Raw genomic sequence first — 16,359 nt, forward strand, 5'->3', positions numbered from 1 at the left:
ACAGGACTAACTGGATGACTTCATCGAGGCTAAAGTCAATTCCCTCTCAAACAACATAATCCACTAGTTGAGAGAAAATGTGCTCTTGTATTCCACTGTTTTCTTTCTGGGCAGCTATTAGGTTACTAAACATGTACTAGTGTGCTTGCGAATGAAAATAACTGTTATTTCACATGTTTAAAGATATTTAGTTTGGAAACAGTAACACATGTAAATTTGAAAAATGTACTGTTCCCTTAGAGGAAATAGCTTTTCCTCAATCTTAAAAGAAGTCATATTCCTTGCCCACAAAAATCAATATTTCCAATTTAAAACATTCAAATTTAAAATGTGATTGAAATGCAGAACACTTGGTTCCAAATAAATCTAGTTTTCTTGCTCTTGTATCGAGAGCTGCTGTCAGGTTGCTGCATATTGAAGACAACATTGCAGGAGGAGCTGATAGATCATTTGACCTTTCAAGTCTGCATTGCAATTTAACAGAAAGTAATGGTTGATCTTTTACGCTCCGACACTAGCCTGAATCCCTTAATTCCTCCAAGATCCATTTCAGGTAATTTGGAATTACACGAAGTCTCACTTAATTCCCTATAAAAGAGAAAGTTGCCTTCCTCGTCTTTGAGGTGGATAAAATTTCAGCTATATTTTTAAAAATAAAGGGCCTTTTTTTCTATAAAAGTTAGGTCTCCAAAATAAAACGATTGCATTTTCACTTTGTCCCACCAAGTTGTTTTTGCACAGAGTGCACATTGTGTAAACTACACATCTGTTTGAAATTAACACGTTTGTGCTTCTAAAATCACTCAAGCATATTTAAAAATGGAGGATGCAACTCAGAAGCACACTTTTTATAGCATTAAAATTCAAGATGCAATCAATGTGCAAGTCTATAGTTTGGGAACTATGAAAATAATTGCTCCCAGAAGTTACCACTATGATCTGTGCAGACCAATATGGTTATCAACAGAAACCGTGAAACACATTAATGAGGGGCAGTTTTCAGTGATGTTTTGCAGCAAACAGCTAAGACCTCCAGGGGCTTCATAGCGCGCTTGACATATAGCAGCATGAAGGGCTTGGTTGTGGGCCCCCATATTGATGGATAGACTGCCATTTCTCTTCAAGGAAAGAATTTAATCATGTTTGCCATGTGACTAGTTAACGACAAATGTCGCAATGCAGCAGGTACCTAATCAGTTCAGATAATACATTTGTGCAAGTAATCCTAAGAAGAAAAATATTTTCCTTTCAGCTGATAAACCCTGAAATCTGTATGTAAAGCCAAAGAGAAACATGTTCAAATCCATGGGTTTACAAGAATAACAGCATGTTGCAACACTCCACCCCATCTCCATGCTGGAGCGGAGCTAATCTACAGGATGAGTAGGAAAGTGTTCAATCTTTGTTGCCTCCAGGCCAGGAGCAAGACCACCCCAACTTCTGTCATCAAGCTGCAGGATGCAGACAATGCCTGTCTGTGCATACACCAAGGCCAAGCGACAAACCATTGGGTCGAGCGAGGGAACAGTGGTTTACTAAAGAAGTTGAATCTCTTGTCAAGGGGAAGGAGGCTTGTGTAAAGATGAGGCGCGAAGGCTCAGTTATGGCACTGGAGAGTTACAAGTTAGCCAGGAAGGATCTAAAGAGAGAGCTAAGAAGAGCCAGGAGGTGACATGAGGGGTCTTTGGCAGGTAGGATCAAGGAAAGCCCTAAAGCTTTCTATAGGGATGTCAGGAATAAAAGAATGACGAGAGTAAAATTAGGACCAGTCAAGGACAGTAGTGGGAAACTGTGCGTGGAGTCCGAAGAGATAGGAGAGGTGCTAACTGAATTTTTTTTGTCATTATTCACACAGGAAGACAATGTTGTCAAGGAGAATACTGAGATACAGGCTATTAGATTAGACGGGAATAAGGTTCATAAAGAGGATGTTCTGGAAAGTGTGAAAATAGATAAGTTCACCGTGGGGCAGATGGGATTTATCCTAGGATTCTCTGGGAAGCTAGGGAGGAGATTGCAGCAGAGACTTTGGCTTGGATCTTCATGTCATCATTGTCGACAGGAATAGTGCCCGAAGACTGGAGGATAGCAAACGTTGTCCCCTTGTTCAAGGAGAGTAGAGACAGCCCTGGTAATTATAGACCAGTGAGCCTTACTTCGGTTCTGGGTAAAGTGTCGGAAAGGATAAGAGATTGTAATAAATCCTATCTAGAAAGGAATAATTTGATTAGGGATTGTCAACATGGTTTTGTTAAGGGTAGGTTGTTCCTCACAAACCTTACTGAGTTTTTGGAGAAGGTGACCAAACAGGTGGATGAGGGTAAAGCGGTTGATGTGGTGTATATGGATTTCAATAAAGCATTTGGTAAGGTTCCCCATGGTAGGCTATTGCAGAAAATACGGAGGCATGGGATTGAGGGTGATTTAGTGGTTTGGATCAGAAATTGGTAGCTGTAAGAAGACAGAGGGTGGTGGTTGATGGGAATTGTTCATCCTGGAGTTCCGTAAGGATCTGTTTTGGGGCCATTGCTATTTGTCATTTTTATAAGTGACCTGGATGAGGGCGCAGAACGGTGGGTTAGTAAATTTGTGAAGGACACTAAAGTTGGTGGATAGTGCGGAAGGGTGTTGCAGGTTACAGAGGGACATAGATAAGCTGCAGAGCTGCGCTGAGAGGTGGCAAATGGAGTTTAATGCAGGAAAGTGTGAGGTGATTCACTGTGGAAGGAGTAACAGGAATACAGACTACTGGGCTAATGGTAAGATTCTTGATAGTGTGGATGAGATCTCGGTGTCCATGTGCATAGATCCCTGAAAGTTGCCACCCAGGTTGATAGGGGTATTAAGAAGGCGTACAGTGTGTTAGGTTTTATTGGTAGAAGGGATTGAGTTTCAGAGCCATGAGGTCACGTCGCAGCTGTACAAAACTCTGGTGCGGCCGCACTTGGAGTATTGCGTACAGTTCTGGTCACCGCATTATAAGAAGGATGTGGAAGCATTAGAAAGGGTGCAGAGGACATTTACTAGGATGTTGCCTGGTATGGAGGGAAGGTCTTATGAGGAAAGGCTGAGGGACTTGAAGCTGTTCTCGTGAGAGAGAATAAAGGTTAAGAGGCGACTTAATAGGGACATACAAAATGATCAGAGGATTAGATAGGGTGGACAGCGAGAGCCTTTCTCCGTGGACATTGACAGCTAGCATGAGGGGACTTAGCTTTAAATTGAGGGGTGGTAGATATAGACAGATGTCAGAGGTAGGTTCTTTACTCAGAGTAGTAAGGGCGTGGGATGCCCTGCCTGCAACTGTAGTAGACTTGCCAACTTTAAGGGCATTTAAATGGTCATTGGATAAACATATGGATGATAATGGAATAGTGTAGGTTAGATGGGCTTCAGATTGCTTTCACAGGTCGGCGCAACATTGGGGCCTGTACTGCACTCAATGTTCTATGTTCTATGACGCATTCACCGAAGTGCATGAGAGAATGGGCCTCGTACTAAATGGCTGGAAAACTTTGCCAGGCCTGCTCCTGCTACACAAAACTATCCCACAAACATCAAAATCCACACTGAGCCCTTGGGCAACAATCATTCCCCATACCTCCAGTGTGAGCAGTCAGCAACACGGAATTCCAACGTTGATACCAGTGCAGCCTTCAGATGCCCGAGGAACGGTGTTCAAAGCCCGAGATCTCAAATCCAGCACTAATTTCACGGTGTTCAGAGCAGCCATGGTCCCCAGCCTCCACTGTGCATCAGAAACAGTGTACAGTAGACACCTCAAATCCGTGCAGCGTTATCATCAGCGCTGCCCTCACAAAATCGTGCACGTCAATTGGTAGGATAGATGTACCAATGTGAACATCCTCTCCCAGACCAATACCTCCAACAGAGGCACTGATCACATGACCAGCTGCAATGAGCAGCCAATGTCGTCCACAAGACTCCCTAAAAAAAGAGTGCCCCACTCCAAGCTCCGCAATGGTAACCGATCACTGGGAGGGCAGGCAAAATGCAACAAGGATACCCTGAAAGCCTCCCTAAACAAACACAACATCCCCATTGATGTAATGGAGTCACTTGCCCTAGAACACACTTAGGCTTGGGCTGATAAGTGACAAGTAACAATCATAGCACACAAATACCAGGCAATGGCCATCTCAAACAAGAAACCATCCTCCCTTAACACTGACTGGCAATACCATTGCTGAATTCTGTATTACTTACGATCACAAATCTAACTGGAACAGCCAAACACTGTAGAAAAACAGATCAGAGACTGGGAATTCTGTGACAAGCAATTCACCTCCTGACCCCCCACTGCCTGCCAACCATCTACAAAGCATTAGTGTGTTAGAATGCTCCTCCCTTATCTGGATCACTGCAGTTCAAACAGCTCCAGGCATCCAGGTTAAAATCACCACTTTATCAGCACCTCACCCATAAGTTTACTCCCTCTGCAAACTACACACCATGGTGGCAGACAGCACCATAGGTAAGACGCACTTCAAACTGCTAAACCGCTTTTGACATCACCTTTCAAACTCGCAACTTTTACCACCTACAATAAAGGACAGCCAATCCATCGAAATACCACCCTCTTGAAATTCCTCTCCAAGCAACACTGTCGTGTCTTGGAACTGTATCATCATCATCATCATCCCTTCACTGTCACCAGGTCAAAATCATGGAATTCCCCTCCTTCCACCACTGTACCTATACCTACAACACATTAAGGCTATGACACTAAACCCCCATCTCGGTGATGAAGATGGAAGATCAACAAATGCTGTACAAACCAAAGATACTCATACCTTGAAAATAAGTCAGATTTTCAATTTTTCTATGCACACTGATCTGTTCCATTATACAATTCAGCCTGTCGAAGTTTTTTTTAAAAAAGAAGATTGAGACAGACGATTTTCCTCATTTGAAGTTTCATGTCAACATCGCCTATCTTAGCTGTTGAAAGATTGGCAATTTGCAGCTTTGCTGTACTTTAATCCCAACCCATACTCCCCCTGCCCATGTGAGCCAGAAAACAGCAGACCTAAATCAGGAGAACATGGCTTTTGTCCACTTGCCTGTCATCTGCACTTCTTGGATGTGAGAGCCAAGGGATCTCGAGAGCATGCCCACTTCAAACAGGCAGGGATCCATGCAAGCGACTGCACACTCATTTCTCTGGATTTTCTACATCAAATCTGCACCCCCAAGCTGTGTTCCCTCTGTAGTAGCTGGGGATACTTCACAGAATACCAGAGGTACGCTCAACATCAGGGGCATGTCATAAACTATGTCACATACAGCGTGGGACCAATGAAGAGATGAATGACAAAGTAAATTACACCTTTCGGTTTGAAAGTACATTAATTCTATGGCATTTGGTAATGCATTGGATTTTAGTTTAGTAACTTTTAACCAAATCTCTCCATCAGGAAACTGATGGAATGAGACAATATTGGGTTTACGATCTACCCAATTATTAGTCTCTAAAGGCAAGCAGCAGTAATCTCTGGCTAGGAGCAAAATCACCATTTTGTTTCTGTGGGCTTCTCAACTGGAAGTTAGGTTAAAATGACCACTAAACCCACAACTAGCTTTAGATTCGTTAAGTTCTTCGAGTGGACCCAGATGTCATTGTGCTGAAGGACTCTTACAGTAATTAATGGGAAATCTTAAAGAGTCTCAAATATGTTCTAATCTGCACATTAAAATACTACAAAGTGTGACAAATTAAAATATAAAAAAACTCGCCCATTGTTTACAAGTTAAAATACTATACTTTGACAAATATACTGACTTACAGTGGAGGACTTGCGCAACAAATGCAACATTTAGGTAAAAATTTAAAATCTGGATATACAAGGGTGTAACTTTACTGAAGTTGCTAAGCATCTTCTGTTTGAAAACCAGACTTTATAGCATTGATGTTTTAATTTGTAGTCAGGCTTTCATTATTATATACCAAATGTAAATATAGAAAGTCCAGTACTTTTGAATTAAAAAAAATTAGAGATTTGGAACAGATACATTCAAAAATAAGACAGTGCACACTTTCCTCAAGGACTGTCTTGGGGAGGGAAACGGCTTTTTGATTTGCCATGAAAGATTTGGGACAACAGACATGTGACTGGAGTTTTCATTCTGTGACCTGTTGTCCTAAATGCTCTACCGCAAATCAAAAAGCCTTTTTCCTCCCATTCCCAATGTGTTTACCACTAAAGAACAAAAGTTTGAAAAACAGGGGTTCATATACTTCTTTCAGCTCTTTCCTTTCTTTTTTAGGTTGTTAACATCAGCGTCCTCAATTCCTGAAGACAACCTTACAATTTGGCAATCAGGACTCAGGTTCAGAAATGTCTGGACAGTCTTGATGCACTCACTGTCACTAGTGTTTCCAGATCAAGTGTCACGTCTGCTAACCCTATATCAAAACAGGACAAGATTTGGAGCAAACGTGGGCCATTCCAACCATCAAGTGTGCTCTACCATTCAACGGGTTCATGGCTAATCAGATAATCCCCAACTCCATTTTCTCATCTTTCCGCTATTAGTCAATTCCCTTATTCTTTAAAAAGGAGTCTCTCAGTCTTGAAAATACTTAACAATTCAGCCTCAACAATCCCATGTGGTAAAGAAATCCACAGATTCACTACCCTCAGAGTAGAAATTCCTCATCCATATGTTAAGTGAATGAACCCTTACTCCGATTACACCTTCTGGTCCTAGACTCTCCCATAGGGGAAAAACAAAGCTCTCTGCATCTAAGCTGTCATGCTCCTCAAAAATCTTGTATGCTTCAATAAGGTTGCTTTTCAATCTTCTAAACTCCAATGAGTACAAGGCCAACCTACACAGAAGAAAATTCCTCATGCTCAGGATCAGCCGAGTGAGCCCTCTCTGGGCTGCCTCCAATGCCAGTACATCTTTCCTTAGATAATGGCGACCACAACTGTTCACAGTATTCTAGGTGTGGTCTAGCTAGTGCCCTGTATTGTTCTAGCGATACTTCCCTATTTTTATACCGCATTCCCTTTGGAATAAAGACTAACACTCCATTTGCTTTCTTTATTACCTGAACATGGATGCTCACATTTTTGATTTGTGCACAAGGACAGCCAAATACTTCTGTGCTGCAGCTTGTGCAGTCTTTCACCAATTAAATGATATTCAATTCCTCCATTCTTCCTGATATTTTAGGGTAGTAAGCATGTACACTGGTATTTCAGGGTGCCAACCTCAGGCAGAACACTGCTTCCTTTAGCAGCCACTCCATGACTTTTGCTTGTGAAACTGCATTTGACAACCTGTGGTCAAACTTACTTTCCATTGAACAGAAATTGTTTATTTCTATGACTACTGTTAAAACTGACAAAGACGACTGAGTCATTCATAGGAACTACATTTCAATGTACCAAAGGTCAAAGAGCAATATCCAGCCCGTTTGATCATTTAGCTATATTTTTCCACAACGAAAAACACATACTCGCTCTTATCGAGTCACACATAATTGAAAATCAAACAGAAAAGCTGCCATGTCTGTTAAATTGTTATGTTGGCAGGAAATTTATCAGTGACGGTAGGAGTTATGGTGATTGTGGCATCAGTTATAAAATTACAACCGTGAGAAGTGATTTAGATGGGATTCAGAGAATGAAGCTACTGTAGTTTGTGCCCCTTCAAAGACCACTGTTCATACAATTTTCATCCACTCCACAGTACAATTCCTTCAGATTTTTTCGTAATAACGCTACATATATGGGACTAATACAAGCAGACAATCTGACAGAACAGTCTGGTAAATGAAAATCTGTAACCCAACTAGCTTAGCAATGTACTCTAGTAAGTTCTCATTGTTGATTCCTTGTTTTTCCCACCTAAGCTGAAACAGCAAGTCCAGAAAAGCTCTCACTACTCCTAAAGAATGTAGCAACAAGGATCACCCAGTGTCTACACGCCGGATAATTATATAGGGATTCCAGCTGTAAGTACACATTTGGCCATCCCATGAAACAGCACAACAGCTCCGCTTGCATTTCCCAACTGACAGATGAGTTACTGAAGACCACCTAATGCCTTTGGAACTTTGCTTCAGTGATGGTGAGACTCCTTCAGGGCATTATCAAGCCACACATAGGTGAATAAAGCTTAACTGATGCATTTGCTAAATAGCTTTATCACACAGCATCTCCACTGAGTTTACACATTTCACAGATAAAACAATTATTACCTTCCTGACTTGAATTAAATGTCACCTGTGCTTGCTGGCCTTGACTGGCAATGTTTAAGATTCTCATCCCGATCCTCAAAATCCCTGCATGACCTCACACAGCCCTCCAAGATCTCTACGTCCCTCCATTTCTTGGCAACTGCATGTTGCTGGTGCTGTTTAATTCTACTAATTGCTTAGTCTTGGATATCTTCTAATTGGCCTGCTCAGAGTTCTGGAGCAGGTGAGACTTGAATCCAGGTCTTCTGGCTCAGACGTGTACACTCCCCTTGTTCTGCATCTAGTATTCCCAGTCAGTCTCCCATCCAAGACCCAAGTCTGCAGGAACACTGGCAACTTTTTAAATCAGGCGCGTTTCTAGAGCGAAACAATAAGTTTCAAATCCTTGATTTTTTCATCAGATTTCCAGCACATGCAAGATTTGTTTTTGACTAATTCTGATGGCTGTGTATCAGATTTTGTTTTAATAACATTCTAGCAAAATATATTCCAAGCAGTTAAGATGTTACAGCAACTGTACAAATGCAAGTTGTTGCAATGCACATGTTACACACACCAAGATGCATCATTTCTCTGCTGTCACAGCCCACCGGATGAAGATGTTGTTGCAAGCTGGAATGTAACAATGGTCCTCCACTGGAAGTGCTGTCACACATGCAGACTGATTACACATTCTTGTGATAGTTCCAGTCTTGCAATCGTACCTAGGATTATTTTGTACACAGTAGCACTGGAAATTATTCATTGATAGTCATGAGGAGATGGACAGTCTCAGTTAGGCTGTTTATTTAATCAAAGATGGCAGAGTAACAGAGCAACCTAACTTTTCTGGAAAACATCGCCATCCTACGACTAGTTTAAAATTCCTGCCCCCTTTACTCACATCGGTGAACAAATTTTAAATTAAGAACAAACACTCTCCATTTTGCACATTCACTCCCAGGTTCTCTGAAACTAAGCGTATAGACATTATTCGGTATTTAGTATCATCTTTCGCCAATATGTTAGTATCTGTCTAAACTTGAACCAGCATCTAAACAATCATTGAGGTCAGCTTAGCTTGATGCTACTTCTAATTTAGTATTCATGATTGTACTAGATTATAGTGTACAGCTGAATTCTGACTGTAACTTGTGGCTATATCAGTTCTACTACAATAATTGTACGGCCAGCACACATTTCAAAGTTCACCAGGAATCTTGAAATTCGATGGATGGTAAGAACAAACACATCCATCTCTAGTCATTTCAAAATGTCTTTGACCCCTCTTTCTTCTGAGCATTTTGTTAATCATAACACAATTTTGAACAGCTCAATGGAAAGACAAAACAGGAAAATAAACAGTAACAATTAAAAAAAACAGAAGTCAACATTTTAGAGGACAACAGAAACAAGAAACACTTTCAAAAGCATTTACATATTTTCTAAACCATTCTGTTCAAACATGTTATCTCACACCCCTGGAGTAGGTGGGACTTGAACCCAAGCCTCCTGACTGAGGTCGGACACATACACCACTCCACAACAGTCCTTTAAAAAAAGGCCTAATTTATACACAGCCCATCACAGAGACATCAGCTGCTTCCTGCCAGGGAATTGAACCGCAGTCTCCCATGTGAAAAGCAGAATACTAACCCATACGAAGACGAATATAGACATATGCAGGTAGATGGAGTTAGTTTAGAGTGGCATAGTGGTTAGCACAGATATGATGGGCCAAAGAGCCTGTTCCTGTACTGTACTGTTCCATGTTCACTATATTAAAGAAGAGTTGCTTACAATGGGGGTCACAGACCACAGAGGGACAAAAAAGAAGTTCTGCAGAGGAGGTCCTGTCAGTGTGGTCTACATTGGTGGCAACTTCCAGGAATTCCAGTATTTGTTGTCTTCATCGACTTTCCCCAAACTGTAACTGACCTGAGATGAACTCAGGTCTTAATTTTTACTTTTTTCTTCTTATCTATGACTACTGTTATTAAATAAGCACAGTGATGTGGCAACTTATAAAACTTTTTTTTTGTAAAGAATGCACGTGACAATAAATTGCTATTCTATTCTAGAACCCTCATTGGTTTTTCATTATCTTTTTTATTTTATCAATTTAGAATTATAAGCTGGAAATGACTGATTTCTTTTCCCACAATCTGTCCCAAAGTGAAAGTAACAAAGCTTATTTGATCTGTTATTTGAGAGGCCAGGCCTGGAGGTTAACTGCAAGCTAAGTCTTGATGATAAGGTTCAACACAAACAGCAACCCTGGGAACAGCATTGTGCAAACCAATAGCAGAAGTTGGCTATTAATTTGGTCACTATCTGGGACAGACTCTCTGTTCAAATGGCAGATACTGATTGGTAATTGAGACCTCTGGAAGCACCAGTCTATCGGGCAGAACCAGAATTGAAGGCTTTTTTAAGCTAAGTTTTCTGAGGGACGGTTCTGGGCTGTTGCTGAGACAGCATGAAGATCTGAAAGCTCCCTGCCTAATCTGATACAACATTTTTGAAACGCCCAAAGAGAGGAAAGCCGAGTTAGAAATATTGCCACCTTCATCTGGTAAACAGAGAAGGTGACCCTAATCAACTTTACAGAAAAACAGTCTGAAGGTGTGAAATCCATTTAAGTAACCTGGCCAAGTTTTTCTTATTTATCTCTTAATCATGCTGGTTTGTCTGCGTGTCTTGTGTGACTGGGCCTGGAAAGAAAGGTTTTGGGTTTAAAGAACACGCACTAATCAGCTTACTGTGTCTCAATTTTCTCTTGCAGAAGGTGGTGCGTATATGGATCAAGTTGTCAAAGTAAGTGGTGGAAGCAAATAGAATTACAGCACTTAAAAGGCATCTGGAGGGGTATATGAATAGAAAGCATTGAGGGATATGGATCAAATGTTAGCAAGTGGGGCTAGGGCAGATTGGAACATCTGGTCAGCGTGTACAAGTCTTAGAGGCAGAAGGAAAGGCTACAATACTTAATGTGTTCTTCATTTTAGGGTTTGGGAGGGAAGAGTCAATGAAATATCAAAAAGAGACGGAATCAAAAGTGAGAAACAGGAGTTACAGGAAAGAATGACCATGCTTACAGTAGATAAGTCACTTGATGCAAATGCCTTGCATCCCAGGTTACTAAAGGAAGTGAGGCTGGAGTTAACAATAGGGGTCACCATGCACATCTCAACTTCTCCAGATATGATGGAGATGCCAGAGGACATGATCAGAGAAAGCACGTTTACACATTCAAAATAACCACAAAGGTCAGGTTATGTCAAAGGTAAGACTTTAGAAAGCAAGCAAAGAGGTTTGATTATGGAGAAGCAGCACAGATTGGTAAAAGATTGTGTTTGACAAATTAATTGATTTTTTAAAATGAGGTTAAGAAGGAAAACTGTTGAGGGGTTTACAGCAGATGTCTTCATGAATTTTAGGAAAGCGTCTGACAGAATATGAAAAAAATTGCTGGTTAACAAAATTGATGGTCATAGAATAGGAGGGTCAGTATCAGCTTGGCAAATAAAATGGCATAAAACAACAAATAGTGATAAATTGTTTATCCAACTAACTGTGGGATGGTAGGCAGTGCTGTTTCTCATGAGGCAATGGTGGAACCGCTGCTCGTTCTCACATTCTTTGAAACAAATGTCGTCAATACAGGAATGGAGTCAGATTTCAATATCAGCCAATGATAGCAAACTAGGAAGAATGGTGCAGAATAAAAGTGATACCAACTGATTGCAGTAAGACAGAAAGAAACTGACAATTGCAGATGGAACTTGGAGAAATTGGAGTGACGCTCTTTGGAAGTTGGAAAAGACAGCAACAACTTAAACTGAATTGCACCATTCTAGAAGAGTGTACAGGAACAAAAGAACCTAGGTTCACTTGCACAGATCTCTGATGGCGGTGTAACGTACAGACAGTACAAAGTTATATGGGATCTTGTGCTTTAAAAATTGGAGGTATTAAATATAAAAACAGAGAAGTTACACTGAACTTTTAGTGGAGCTCTGGTTAGGCCACAACTACAATATGGTGTCCAGTTCTCAACACTTCACTTTAGGGAGGATATGAACGCCCTTGACAGGGTGCAGAGGACATTTACAAGAACGGTTCTAGGGGATAGGAATTTTAGTGATAAAGTTAGGTTGGAAAAGCTGGCATTGTTCTGTTGGAGCAAAGGTGGTTCTACAGGGATTTAACAAAAGCATACAAAATTATGACAAGTTTAAAGAAAGTAGACAAGGTAAATCTGTTCCCACCATCTGATGGTAAAGGATTAAGGGACACAAATGACGTTTTGGGCCAGAGTTAGAGGGGGATGAGAGGACTTTTAAAAAAAAAATATAGCAAGTGGCAAGATGTCTCCGTGGATGGTAAGCAGAGGAGGTCCAAGATTTTAAAAAGAAAGCAGTTGAGCACTAGAGGTATATAAACTTGCAGCACGAAACAGATACAATTAGTTAACGGAATGGACTAGATTGCTCTCAAATAGCATCAAGATGTATGGGTACTGGAGTCAAAAATAAAATCAAATGTCTGGAGAGACAGTTATTCTTAAAGAACAAAATCATCACCCAGTCTGTCAAGGGAAATGAGCACCAAATACAGTGGGTCAGAGTGAAGAAAGTGCAAGTTAGTTGCTGCTTTACCTGGAAGGGGTTTTTGGGCTTTTGGGCAGTGAGGAGAGTCAAGGTAACGGCAGATGCCACGTGGTTGCATGGCTATCTGCCATGTTGAGTTGAGGGGGGCAGTCAAAGAGACTTGTGGGAATGGGGCATGGATAGACTGAGATGTCCAGTGGATGGGGAGACAGATGGAAAGACATTGGTGGAAGAGATATTGGAACTGGAAATGGGGAAAGATGAAGAGGTGTTGAAGGAAGATAAAGTACTACTGTGGGCAGGGGAGTGTGTGAAGATGAAGTGATATTGTGGGGAGGGGAAGAGAAGATGATGAAGTGATACTGTGGGAGGGAGGCAGGGAGGAAGATAAAGTGATACTGTGGGTGTGCGAGGAAGATAACGTGATACTGCGGGAGGGAGGGGGGAGATGATGAAGTGATACTGTGGGTAGGAGGGAGGGTAAGATTAAATGATACTGTGGGAGGGAGGAGGGTAAGATTAAGTGATATTGTGGGAGCGGGGACGATGAAGTTATGCTGTGGGGGGCGGGGAGAGTTAACAGATGAAGATGTTGGGGGTGACGGAGTAGTCGACCAGAGAGACGCAGAGGGAACGGTCCCTATGGAATGCCGACAGGAGCCTTCTCTAAGTCAAATCTCGTTACGAAAAATCCAGAAGGCACAACACAGCAGTGCTGCACAAGCAGGGGGTTCCACAAGTGAAATCCCAGTAGGAGGAAGCGGGGCTGAGCTTGGAGACAGCAGTGTAGACGGATCCAGTGCACACGAGAAAGCCACGCACCAGTGGCCTTAGGCCGGATTCGCGGAAAATGCTGTGCCCCCTGCTCCAATTTACATCCGAAATAACAACCTGGGGAGGCCGCCAGTCTGAAAACAATATCCCAAATGGGCGGGGGCGAACATCTGCACAAGAATTGGTGCAGGAACGGTACGAACTTGTACAGGGCGAGTAAAAGGAAAGAAAATGTGAAATGAAAACAGCGCCTCCAAAATCCCCGCCATCCAAGAGAGAAAATTTACATCAACTTCTGGCTGAACGTCCGACTACGGGCGGTCTCTTATAATACAGTTGAACCCCCCCAGTTTGCACTAAGATCCCTATCATGTCTAATACATACCGCCCCATATCCAGGATAAGCCATACTCAGAGTATAAAGGACCGAACTCCGCTACAGAGACAGACAGAGAGCTGCACTTCCTCTTCCCCAACTCCGAGCAACATACGCCAGGCTCAACCATTACCCAGAGCACTGGGGGTGGGAACCGTAAAACTCCTCAGAATCAAACAATCCTCACACACAGGACGTTTTCAATCATTACAGAGCGTTATATTTGATTCACTCAATTTCATTTTGACGGGCATGATTAGTTGATCCGGGCCTGTCTATGTTTCACCCCGCCGTGTTTCCCCTCACCTCTTACCCCCCTCCCTTCACTTCCGGAGTTGGTATCTCTCCCACCATGTATCGGGTGTGGTTTCCCACAGCCGCTGCCGGGGAGCTTAGGGGAATGGCATGTACGTTTGTTGAGTGGATAGCCTGTCTCGGGGAACAACTTTCGGATATGTCTCATGTTGTGGGATGATGGTTTTTTTTATTTCGTCGTTGCATAGGAACATCTTATGTTTAATTTAAAAAGTATATGTTGGAAATAATCGATATGTTTTGTAGAGGGAGGGAGAACATACGCACGAATTTTGTTACAGTTAATCTACATCTGTTTTGAGGCTGGATGCCTGAAGGGTTAGCTTGTCTGTCGATTGAGCATTTCCATCTGTTTCTCTCTGTTTGGATTTTCTCCATTTCAGTTTTTATTTTACTTTTTCTTGAGTTTTAATTAGCTAAGACAGTCCACTTCTCAGTATAAAACGTGTTCCTAGGGCTGGTGTTTTTATTATCTGGCCATAGAAACAATTTGGCCTACTCAGGCTCTTCAGCGTGGTGTGTATTTAGTTGAATTGTGGCTGATCGCTTCAGATTCATTTACCTGCCTTTGCTTTTTAGTGCTCGTACAAAATGAACTAACGATCCATTTTAAAGTTAATTGATTCGTGCAGCACAGAAGAAGCCCTTTGGACAAGTGAAAAGCACCTCATCTTTGACCTAAGAGATAATGGGAACTGCAGATGCTGGAGATTCCAAGATAATAAAATGTGAGGCTGGATGAACACAGCAGGCCAAGCAGCATCTCAGGAGCACAAAAGCTGACGTTTCGGGCCTAGACCCTTCATCAGAGCCCGAAACGTCAGCTTTTGTGCTCCTGAGATGCTGCTTGGCCTGCTGTGTTCATCCAGCCTCACATTTTATTATCTTGGATATAAACCTAACTTGATGAACCCTTAGTAAGATTCATCCCAGAAATGAGGCATGAACTTTCCTTGAAAGGCTTCTAAACCATTTATGCACTTTTTTCAAATAAGGAGAATAACACTTAGACAATATTCTAGTTGTGATCTCTGCCGCACCTAGTACAACCTCTCTCCAGACCTTTATATTCTGTTCCCCTTGCAATAAATGACAACATCTTAGTTGTTTTTCTAATCATTTTCTGTAGTTGCAAACTAAGTTTATGTGATTCTTGGAATTGCCTAAGATCGTGGCGGAGTAGCTTTTCAGGTTTTTTTTGCCTCATTTCTCAGTTTTTTTTTAAACCTATCTCCTATTGTAGGGTTCAGTTGAGGAGTTGGTATCGGTGGTGAACGGGCTGTGTGTAAACGCGAAGTGAATCCAGCATGGATTTACAGCAGTCGGCAACTAAGCCCAGCGTGGACACAAAGTGAGCCCAGTGTTTCTGCATCATCAAAGTGTTTTAGTTCCGACTCATGGCTGCTGTGGCAGAAGTGAATTTAGATTCTCGGTGGAGTCTGTATCGAGCGCAGATCTGTGGAGGCTCAGGCGAGTTTGGGCCCAGTATGAGCCCCAGCATCAGTGGCTACAACAGCACGGTGGGGCCAAAGTGGACTCATGGCAGCAGGCAGGGTCGAGAGTTTGGGCTGGGTGTGGCACACAGGTGGTAGCTGTAATTGTCGAGTTCCAGCAAGGACTCATAGCGGAGGGGGCATTGATGGAAGCGTGATGGTGCTGAAGATTTGTGACTCTTGTTCCAGGGGATAGGTCAGTCCGGGGAGGATGGACAGGTCAAGGAGGCGGGATGAGGTTAGCAGGTGGGAAATTGAGGTGAGGCTTGAGGTGGGAGGAGGGGATAGGTGCAAAGAAGAACAGGTTAGGGAGGTGGGGACGTGCTGGGCTGGTTTTGGGATGCAGTGGGGGGAGGGGACGAGCTGGGCTAGCTTTGGAATGCGGTGGGGGAAGGGGAGATTTTGAAACTCATGAAGTCCACATTGATACCATTGGGCTGCATTGTTCCCAAGCGGACTGACCTATCCCCTCCCTACCTCCCCACCTATACTCTCCTCCTATCTTCTCCTCTATCCACCTTCGGTCCGCCTCCCCCTCACTCCCTATTTATTCCAGAACCCTCTCCCCATCCCCCT

General features: G+C 42.5%; 1 protein-coding gene across 1 annotated transcript in view; it reads right to left on the reverse strand.

Annotated features, from left to right (window-relative positions):
* LOC125467078 (sorcin-like) overlaps nt 1-14,124 on the reverse strand; it is a 46,546-nt gene extending 32,422 nt beyond the window's left edge. The window contains exon 1 of the mRNA XM_048562504.2: nt 13,985-14,124. Within this exon, the coding sequence (XP_048418461.1) occupies nt 13,985-14,008 (24 nt within the window). The 5' untranslated portion in view covers nt 14,009-14,124. The remainder of the gene's footprint in view (nt 1-13,984) is intronic.
* Between the last annotated feature and the right edge of the window lie 2,235 nt (nt 14,125-16,359).

This window comes from Stegostoma tigrinum, chromosome 2 (assembly GCF_030684315.1).
Source record: "Stegostoma tigrinum isolate sSteTig4 chromosome 2, sSteTig4.hap1, whole genome shotgun sequence".
Classification (NCBI taxonomy): Eukaryota; Metazoa; Chordata; class Chondrichthyes; order Orectolobiformes; family Stegostomatidae; genus Stegostoma; species Stegostoma tigrinum.